Genomic DNA, 11,158 nt, shown 5'->3' on the forward strand with positions numbered 1-11,158 from the left:
ATATGAGGGCAGTGAGTCATCAAAAAAGTGGGCTACGTTGCCAAACATATCAAAGGTGCAACGGTAGAAAATCTTCAAAAGAGGAAGGTACATTGCACAGTGCTTCCTCCCACTTGCACAGTGATTCAACCTCTTGAAAAAAAAAAAGGTTACAGATCGAAGCTACATCTGCTTTTTAAAAGAGAGAGTTTATAAAAATAGACCTTTACTTTAAATGCAACAATACAAGGAATTCTCGCATTCTGACAGGTTCCTTCATTTTGGGTCGATGACTCCTTGCTCTCATATCCATCTGGACGGACTATAGTTTGTTTATATTTAGGGTGCGTTTATCAATCGTTCTGTAAAAGTCCTATGTAAAGGGTATCCCAATAAGAACGCAAGATTTGATTGATCACTAAAGCATCCATTTCCATGACAAACAATAGATTTCTCACATGATATGATAAGTAAACATTCTGAAATTATGTATGGAACAGTAATCAGGCAAAAAAACCTCCTCGAGTTTGATGGCACATTCGTTCTCTTTTGACAAAATTTTCGAAGACAAATGTAAGGAAATTAGGCTGGATTTTGTTGATTTTTCAATGCTTCAGTTTGTGTGGGTTTGTTGGTGTAAACCTGTGACTTTAGATACACCCACAGAGAGTAGTCTAGGGGGGTCAAATCAACACACTTTTACACGGATTTTTTTTGAGTATTCTATAGTAGTTACTTATTTATTTTGAATGACATTTTACAATGCAATACAAAAGATTTGAACTCTTCAAAAAGAAATATACTGTCACCCTGAGGGTGTCACGCACATTTTGTGAGAATCCGCGCGATTTTAGACCGATCTGAACTTATTAAGCGTTATTTTACGTTAACTGTCTACTAGGTTTACTAGACCATCTATTCGGATCTGAACTTATTAAGCGTTATTTTATGTAAACTGTCTACTAGATTTACTAGACCATCTATTCAGCACTGCACAATAAAAGGGAAAACATAAAATCACTACATAAATAGCCAATCCCTTTTCAACTGCAGTTTATTCTTTTTATTTCATTATTATTTGCTGAATATTGAATAAAACATTAGTGGCTCAATATAATATTTATGCTTAATTGAGTACTCCAATAAAAGTATTAGCTAATAAAAATACTATCAAACATTGATTGTTGGCTAGGTAACTTTTGTAATTTAATATCTATGTACACGATATCATGTTTATCTAATTATTTCTATTTACATAGTTTGCCGTCAGCATTTTATGCTGCAGTTGATTTTATATTAATTGAAATATATTTTTCAAGCGAAAAATGCATTATCGTTCATTTAAAACAACAATGGCGTGGGGAAATTGTTTTATCGAACCATTTAATTAGCTCTGATCATTATCCTATTAAATTTTAATTAGTTTTATGCACATTGTTTGATTTTTTCAGTTTAGATTTTTTGGGATAACTGGGCTGTAAATTAATGAGTAATTTTGTTTATTTGGTAGCAATTAGCACAGAGGACCAAGGATACTAGATGACATATTTCTTCACACACAACGTTTTAAAAAGAGAAACCACACTGATTCTTATTTAGGTAAGTATCTACTTCTTGTTACATATTTTTACTTGTTCACCAGAAAACTGACGCCGTCGCCAGATGAGTAATTTTGTTTATTTGGCAGCAATTAGCACATATGACAAAGGATCTTAGATGACATATTTCTTCACACACAACGTTTTGAGAAACCACACTGATTCTTATTTAGGTAAGTATCTACTTCTTGTTACATATTTTTACTTGTTCACCAGAAAACTGACGCCGTCGCCAGAGATTATGAAAGTCTTGCGTTCTGAAATCCCATCGCTCCCATCACATTGTGAATCATCTGTAACAAAAGAGACATGGAAAATAAGGAATTATAGGTACTTACCTGTCTAATATTTTATTGGAAACAAATTCTTGGAATTTCAATATGAAGAACGAAGCTCCAATGAAAATACAGTATGTTTTTATTACATATCAAAGAAAATGTATTCGCACTGACATAGGGCGTTTATTATAGCTGGTGGCAATAGGTAGGTACTTATACCAATACCAAAGTAATGCGACAGTTTCGTTCCCTCAATAAATAAACACTGAACTTCTAATAATATAATTACATATATTGGAAATATTTTTTTTTTAAATTTAGGCATCACATACGAATTTCTAGTAAAAACACAATACGCTTTTGTAATTTCACCACGCCTCAAAATTTGAACTTTCCGAACGAAATTGTCGCATTTGAATTCAAACGGAAAAGCGGTAAGAATTTTCCAGTTCAATGGATATTAATGTGGGGCCATAGAAGCATAAATTATGCTGTGTTTTCGCTCTTTTCTTGTTTATTTAACACCCAAATTCTCCACACCGTTCCCCTTTCTCTTCTAGGGTCCCCATTACAGCACGGGGGCCATAGAAGCATAAATGATGCTGTGTTTTCGCTCTTTTCTTGTTTATTTAACACCCAAATTCTCCACACCGTTCCCCTTTCTCTTCTAGGGTCCCCATTTACAGCATCTCTCCCCTATTCTCCCTTGACGTGCGGAGAAAAATGTGTTGTTTTTCTTCTCTCTCGTTCTCTTTTCTACTTCGTATTTTCTCCTTCTTCGTCTTCTTACTGTTTTTCTTCCTTCTTGTTCCTCTTCCTCCTTCTTTTTCTTCTTATACCCATTCCTTCTACTGCTGCTTTTCCTCCTTTTTCTTATTACTTTCTATTACTAACAGTATAGCGGAGCTATACTAGTAATGAAAGTATTGCAATCGGTCCAAATTTTCAAAATCGGGAAATGTTACTTCGTATTTTCTCCTTCTTCGTCTTCTTACTGTTTTTCTTCCTTCTTGTTCCTCTTCCTCTTCCCTTCCTCCTTCTTTTTCTTCTTATACCCATTCCTTCTACTGCTGCTTTTCCTCCTTCTTCTTATTTTTCCTTTTCTTCTTCTGCTCCTTATGCTCTTTTTTTCTTAGCTTTTTTTTCTCACCTTTGTTTTTTTTTGTCGTCGTCTAAGGCGAATGCTTTATTGCCTCTGTTTACTCACGGGCTACGAATGAAATTTTCGAAAAGGTTAACCTTCCTTTTCACCCGGATGCTTGGTGTATCTGCTCAATTGATTGTTTACTTTGTCTTTGACTTAACATGCCTGGTAGTGTATCTGCTCAATTGATTGTTTATTTTGTCTTTGACTTAACATGCCTGGTAGTGTATCTGCTCAAAATTCTTCAGCCAAAGGAAAAACGGTCCCCCGTTACTTACCCAAAGTGTCTATTATAGTCGTTGGTTTCATGTATGGATCCAGTTGTTGAATTGAGTGCCTGAAGACCCGCGAAGAAAACCTGGTAAGATGGAAAGAAGGTGCTACCTACGTTATGTAGGTAAGGGACATTTCTTTACGTCAACAATAATTTATGGATTTAGTAATAGACAAATTCATTGAATAATCAGAAAATTACATACATATTTCTGTAGGTACCGAATTCGATATAGGTATTGTATGTAATACTAGCGGGATACCTGCGAGCTTTGCATCGCTCAGTTTTCGGCCAAAAATTTCGAATTTCTTGAACAACTTGCGAACGGCTGGCTTTAGGAAATTTGATATTGCAGACTCATGACCTCGTGACCGCACGAATTTTTCATGCCGTGTGGACGGGCTGTAAGAAGACAATCTGACATCGAAATATGATTGAAATGGTCTCGGAAGTTCGGAGTTTATACCTACACTAGCGGGATACCCCGCGAGCTTGGCATCGCTCAGTTTCTTGAATAACTCGCGAACGGCTGGCTTTAGGAAATTTTAACCTAGCCTATAACCACCGCCATAAAAATGTGAACCTGTGTACAAAATTTCAAGTTTCTACGACTTACCGTTTAGACGGCAACCTCTTACAGACAAAGAAACAGAAAACCTCTCTTATTAATAAGATAACGTAGGTATCGATTCTATGGTATTCTAGATAGGACACCTAAAAGACCATAAGCATTAACCCCACCATTGATCTGTACGTAGAGAGAGAAACTCTGTAGGTAGTCCAGCCCAAATTTTACGGTTCCCAAAAGGACAGCTTAGAACTTTTTCCTCATCTACAGTGTCTGAATTTAGCCGCGATCAAGAAATTTGCTCTCGGGGTGACGCACCCTGTACAGCAAATAAATGAAAATAAACAGAAAACCTCTCTTATTAATAAGATACAGTATGGTTGCTGATGATCAAGCGTGGGAGGTGCGCGAACGTACCTTGAACCGTTGAACCGCTTTTGCATTACTTCAAGGCACATTCTTTTACATCCATGCCTATTCAAGAACGGAAAAGTTCGGTCAGAAAATTTCCGCCCTGACCGGAATTCGAACCCAGCACCTCCAGTATGAGAGTCAGTGCTCTTGACCACTCAGCTACAAAGATGGGCAAATGAGATGGAACTAAATTAACTTTGAACACTTGGAACTAAATTAAAGTTAACTTGTTCCAAAACTTTTTCATCCCCCTGTACAATGATTTACCTGTAAACTGGGCACTCCGCGGGCGTTGTACTTGATCATAGCGCCCACCTGCGACAGTCCCGTAGAGCTGAGCGGCCCCGTGCCGCTACTGAGGAACTCACTCAGCGACCTGTTGTTCAACTGGTTGCGACCGTCACTACCCAGAAGGTCGACTTTGACTTGATAGGAGACGTGATTCTTGAGATTTTCCCCCACGCCTCGGAGCGGGACACGAACCGGGACCCCTGGGATTGAGAAGAGAAGAGGGATTGCCGATTACAACTATATGTTTAGATTAGAGCCTTTTTGAGTGAAGGAAAAAAAAAGAGGTTTGTAAATGCAGTTTCTTTGTGTTATTATGTCACAACTTTGGTGCTCACTGCAGCATTGTAGGATTTTTCCCAATGCTACAAGCCTGAAATTTCCCTCGCTAACGAAATAGCATCTTCCATATTTATTTAGAATTTATTCGTTTGACAATGAAACTTTTCTTCTTCAACCTATATGTTGTAATTATCTTTTTCCTATAATCCATATAAAAGAAATATTTTAGTTAGGTACAATTCAGTTTAGTTTTCAGTTTTATACAAATTCAGTTTTTACATATATACAATTCAGTTTAGTTATAATAATAATACCTATACAAGAGAAAAAATAGAAAGTACTTGCCGAATTCCTTGTATAAGTAGACTCCGTTCTTCCTGATATTTGAGATAGCTACAATGGATAGCAGGATAGGAAAGAGGGTTGTTGTCTCGCAGCAGGATTCTGCCTGTGCTTTTAGTTTTGAGCAGAGTAGGACTGATACTGGAAGAAGAGAAAACGGATAAAGTTTTTATATGAAATTTAAAAAAATTACAACAGTGGTTCAGAGAACCGTCGAACTCAGTCGAAAATTCAGAAGAAAAGAATAAAATTTTCTATTATTTAGTAATACCTATTACCACCAACATCCAGGTTGGTGTTGGTGGTAATATCTGCTCAATTGATTGTTTATTTTGTCTTTGACTTAACATGCCTGGCAGTGTATCTGCTCAATTGATTGTTTATTCTGTCTTTGACTTAACATGCCTGGCAGTGTATCTGCTCAAAGTTCTTCAGTGAAAGGAAAAGCGGTCCCCCGTTACTTACCCAAAGTGTCTATTGTAGTCGTTGGTTTCATGTATGGATCCAGTTGTTGAATTGAGTGCCTGAAGACCCGCGAAGAAAACCTGGTAAGATGGAAAGAAGGTGCCAAGTTAGTTTTTGATATTGTAGACTCATGACCTCGTGACTGCACGAATTTTTCATGTGGACGGGCTGTGAGAAGACAATCTGACATCAAAATATGATTGAAATGGTCTCGGAAGTTCGGAGTTTATACCTACACTAGCGGGATACCCGCGAGCTTTGCATCGCTCAGTTTCTTGAATAACTCGCTAACGGCTGGCTTTAGGAAATTTTAACCTAGCCTATAACCACCGCCATAAAAATGTGAACCTGTGTACAAAATTTCAAGTTTCTACGACTTACCGTTTAGACGCCAACCTCTTACGAACAAACAAACAGAAAACCTCTCTTATTAATAAGATACGGTATGGTTGCTGATGATCAAGCGTGGGAGGTGCGCGAACGTACCTTGAACCGTTGAACCGCTTTTGCATTACTTCAAGGCACATTCTTTTACATCCATGCCTATTCAAGAACGGAAAAGTTCGGTCAGAAAATTTCCGCCCTGACCGGAATTCGAACCCAGCACCTCCAGTATGAGAGTCAGTGCTCTTGACCACTCAGCTACAAAGATGGGCAAATGAGATGGAACTAAATTAACTTTGAACACTTGGAACTAAATTAAAGTTAACTTGTTCCAAAACTTTTTCATCCCCCTGTACAATGATTTACCTGTAAACTGGGCACTCCGCGGGCGTTGTACTTGATCATAGCGCCCACCTGCGACAGTCCCGTAGAGCTGAGCGGCCCCGTGCCGCTACTGAGGAACTCACTCAGCGACCTGTTGTTCAACTGGTTGCGACCGTCACTACCCAGAAGGTCGACTTTGACTTGATAGGAGACGTGATTCTTGAGATTTTCCCCCACGCCTCGGAGCGGGACACGAACCGGGACCCCTGGGATTGAGAAGAGAAGAGGGATTGCCGATTACAACTATATGTTTAGATTAGAGCCTTTTTGAGTGAAGGAAAAAAAAAGAGGTTTGTAAATGCAGTTTCTTTGTGTTATTATGTCACAACTTTGGTGCTCACTGCAGCATTGTAGGATTTTTCCCAATATCTCAATAATCCTAAAATCCAATGTTTACCTACCATGCTGGCACCGGTCGCTATGCGCATTTATATGCCATAGCTACTCATTTTCCTCTGGCACCGGTCGCTATGCGCATTTATATGTCATAGCTACTCATTTTCCTCACGAGGCTGAGTGGGCCCCGCAACAGCCAGTCACGGAATCAATCATTTGCATGATACAAATTTCTTGACCCCGCCGAGAATCGAACCCGGGTCTTCCGCGTACAAGGCGAGGGCAATGACCACTACGCCATGGGAGCTGACAAAAAAAAAGAGGTTTGATCGTTTGATAGAGGAACGGAGGTTTTATCGTCCTGAAGTCGAAGAGAGAAGGACAGGATAAGAGACAATGAGCAGTTCCGAGAAAGAATCTCACTGTTAGTCGACAGTTCAGTGCAGGCGGAAATGAACCCTCTATCTAACCTTTACAAGATAGTCGAGCTCGAAGCTAACTAAAGGTATAAACCTACTATCATCACGCCACGTCACGTGAACTATGCAGGCGGAAATGAAAGAGAATTGCATTAGTTTTGAGTGAAAAGTGGAAAAAAAAAATGTATGGGCATGTGCTGAGCTGGTTGAGAGTGAGGACTGAGTTCTCAATTCTGAAAGCTGTCTCATTAAGATTAAGAGGAACAAGGCAGATTGTTAAGCCTTGTGCTTTAGATGATGGAGCTGGCTTGATGTATATTGATGATTGAAAAAAAAAAAATTAAAACTTCTTATTAAAAAAAACCCTCTATCTAACCTTTACAAGATAGTCGAGCTCGAAGCTAACTAAAGGTATAAACCTACTATCATCACGCCACGTCACGTGAACTCATGGGGGGTCAAAAAGATGTAGTTCAAATTTTTCCCATAATACAGTAGGACCAGTAGGTGATTTCGTTCAGGACAGATATACACTACTATCACCTATCACGTCACGTGAACTCATGGGGGGCCAAAAAGATGTAGTTCAAAGTTTTCCCATAATATTGTAGGTGATTTCGTTCAGGACAACTACACTATCACGTCACGTGAACTACTATCACGTCACGTGAACTCATTGGGGGGTCAAAAAGATGTAGTTCAAAGTTTTCCCATAATATAGTAGGTGATTTCGTTCAGGACAGCCACACTACTTTCACGTGAGCTCACGATTTTCCACCGTTACCTTTCTCGTGTAAATGGTCCGGATTGCCAATCCCCGAGTTCATTAGAATGACCGGTGACATGATGGTGCCCGCGGATATGATAACCTCCTTGACAGCGTAGAGGTTGTGGGTTCGATTGTTCTTCATGTACTGCACCCCGATGGCTTCGTTGTGCTCGTTAAATAGGACTCGCATCACCTGAAAAAGGAAAGATTAGACTCGTTTAGTCTGTGTCGTAACATGCCCATCCTTTAGTATGCCTATTTAGGGCTGGTGATTTATGGATGCGATAGAGGAAAGAGGCTGAGATAAGCATCAAATGCAGCTCCCATGGCGTAGTGGTCACTGCACTCGCCTTGCACGCGGGAGACCCGGGTTCGATTCCTGGCGGGGTCAAGAAATGTGTATCAAACTCCCTTTATAGACATATTAATGAGGTTATGAGGGTCCCCACTTACCATCGACTCCTATCTTGCACGTGCCGACCTGATGATTCTCAGGGTTGGTCTGGTGGGTGATGGCGCACTCCCAGAACTCATCCGTATCCCAAATGTGATATTCGCAGCCTTTTACGATGTACGGCGTGATGACCGCGCCTGATAGTCTGTGTCGTAACATGCCCATCCTTTAGTGTGCCTATTTAGGGCTGGTGATTTATGGATGCGATAGAGGAAAGAGGCTGAGATAAGCATCAGATGGGCGAGAAGAGAACCAATAGGTACTTTGTTTCACCGCAGTTTTTATTTCGTAGCAATGAAACAACTGATACATTAGACTCGTGTGGTCTGTGTCGTAGCATGCCTATCAGCAGATGAGAGTTACAAGACCTGGTTAGATCTTTTGTAGCGCAGTGACATAGGACATAGGGCGTTTATTAAAGCCAATTAAAAAGCCGGTTATTAAAGCGTAAAGCCTTAACCAATACTAATAATCCGAGAGTTATAATAATAATAATAGTGCTTATTTATACTGCTCGCATAGGACTGAAAAGTCCCTTCACTCCAGCAGTAGGCTACTACTATTACTATTTAGATTCTGAGCCCATCTGTGAGAGAAAAGAGTTTTTTAGGCTGTTATTTAGGCTGGCTGGGGGACTTTGAACAGGGAGGATAAAAGCCTGAAATTTCCCTTGCTAACGAAATAGCATCTTCCATATTTATTTAGAATTTATTCGTTTGACAATGAAACTTTTCTTCTTCAACCTATATGTTGTAATTATCTTTTTCCTATAATCCATATAAAAGAAATATTTTAGTTAGGTACAATTCAGTTTAGTTTTCAGTTTTATACAAATTCAGTTTTTACATATATACAATTCAGTTTAGTTATAATAATAATACCTATACAAGAGAAAAAATAGAAAGTACTTGCCGAATTCCTTGTATAAGTAGACTCCGTTCTTCCTGATATTTGAGATAGCTACAATGGATAGCAGGATAGGAAAGAGGGTTGTTGTCTCGCAGCAGGATTCTGCCTGTGCTTTTAGTTTTGAGCAGAGTAGGACTGATACTGGAAGAAGAGAAAACGGATAAAGTTTTTATATGAAATTTAAAAAAATCCTTTTCTCAATTTCGATTTCTTTCTATCAAACTTCTAAAAAAAAGTTCGACCCAGGTGGGGTTTCGAAGCTGCGACCTAGCGCTAGCGCTTACAAGACAGGCGCGCTACCCTCCAAGCTGAATGGGCTCACAGTCATTACATGGACACTTGAACACTCAATGCAAGAAGACCAGTGGTTAGGTAGTAGGAAACAGACATGTGGTTGGGGGGAAGAACTCCTCCTTTTGGAGAACACTGCCACATTAAATAAAGCAAAAAAATAATAATATAAAGTAGAGGTTGGGAAAGAGAAAGAATTTTTTCGTATACCTACTCACATTATATTGAAGATTGTGTTCTGATTTGAGGAAGTAAGGTAGGACGTTCTTGTACCCCCACCCCGTGGCACCGAGCTTCTCGTACTCATCATAGTCTGAGGAATCACCACGACAATACATCAGACCGTTGAGCACCGTCGTACCGCCCATCACTTTCCCTGAAACGCGTCACATAATTATTGAGAAATTGAACTCGAAAATAATAGAACTTCGGGGACCACAAAGTGAGTTTAAACTCGGTTTAAGTTTAACTCTTGGATTAAGCATTCTGATTGGTTGATTTTTAAAAATTCCAAAAATTTCAGCCAATCAGAAATTTCAGTACGTAAACCTTTCTGGCCTTATACTGCTCGAAAAGTCCCTTTACCCCAAGAATTAGGCTATTGATGTGGTCAACATTGCCAACAAGGACATTTTGTGTCGTTCGAAAAAAAAGTCGTGTCGTGTGTGTAGTGGTAACACTCTCATTTGAATTACACTGCCTACAGGACATTCGGAAAACTATTGACCTCAAAACGTGTTTTGGCACTAAAAACTGACCATCGAAAATTTTGACCATTTTGCCCGGAAAAAAAAGTCGTGTCGTGTGTGTAGTGGGAATACTCATTTGAATTACAATGCCTACAGGACATTCGGAAAACTATTGACCTCAAAACGTGTTTTGGCACTAAAAACTGACCATCGAAAATTTTGACCATTTTGCCCGAATACATTACTTTCCTTCCTGTAGAATAAGCAAAGTAAAAATCGGATGAAACTCCGACAGATGTTTACCTACATGTGCAATCTAAAATGCTTTACACTTTACTTCAACTCCAGCGCTCGCAGAGTAAACACCTCTCTCGCGTATTTTTGGTCTGATGATGAGAATCTGAGTATTCTCGAAAGCTCACCAAATTTTATCTGTTGATAGTCGAATCTTAATTGTCTTTTTAATTTCAATTTTTACTGATTTATTTGTTTCTTTAACCAAATTTGCAAGTATGATTGTAAAAGTTCATGAAAATGAGCAGAACAAAACTCCCTGTATGACTGGCTTTGTTCCATATCCCTCTTCCTCTATGTCTACTTCTTTCTCTTCCTCCTCCTCTTCTTCTTCTTTTTCTTCTTTCTCTTCTCCTACTATTTCTTCCTCCTCCTCTTCTTCTTCTACTTCTTCTTCTTCTTCTTCTCCTTCTACTTCTACTCCTACTTTCTTCTTCTTCTTCTTCAACTTCTTCCTCTTTCTCTTCTCCTACTATTTCTTCTTCCTCCTCCTCTTCTTTTTCTTCTTCGTTTCTTTTGTGCTCGTTTTTTGTGCATATTTCGTGTGCCCGGGGCTACAAAACAGAGGATGTATAATGCGTTTTGATTGCGAATGTT

The 11,158-nt window shown here is 39.2% G+C and overlaps 1 protein-coding gene across 1 annotated transcript; it reads right to left on the reverse strand.

The window, feature by feature from the left end:
* Nucleotides 1-5,001: 5,001 nt before the first annotated feature.
* LOC103520113 (glucose dehydrogenase [FAD, quinone]-like) lies at nucleotides 5,002-8,543 on the reverse strand. The gene is made up of 6 exons (XM_026831361.1): nucleotides 8,406-8,543; nucleotides 7,940-8,117; nucleotides 6,383-6,606; nucleotides 5,633-5,712; nucleotides 5,167-5,308; nucleotides 5,002-5,025 (listed from the first exon to the last, which is right to left on the reverse strand). Exons 1-6 carry the CDS (start codon nucleotides 8,541-8,543, stop codon nucleotides 5,002-5,004), a joined length of 786 nt encoding a protein of 261 aa, XP_026687162.1.
* Nucleotides 8,544-11,158: the final 2,615 nt, after the last annotated feature.

This window comes from Diaphorina citri, unplaced genomic scaffold (assembly GCF_000475195.1).
Source record: "Diaphorina citri unplaced genomic scaffold, Diaci psyllid genome assembly version 1.1 scaffold3231, whole genome shotgun sequence".
Taxonomy (NCBI): Eukaryota; Metazoa; Arthropoda; class Insecta; order Hemiptera; family Psyllidae; genus Diaphorina; species Diaphorina citri.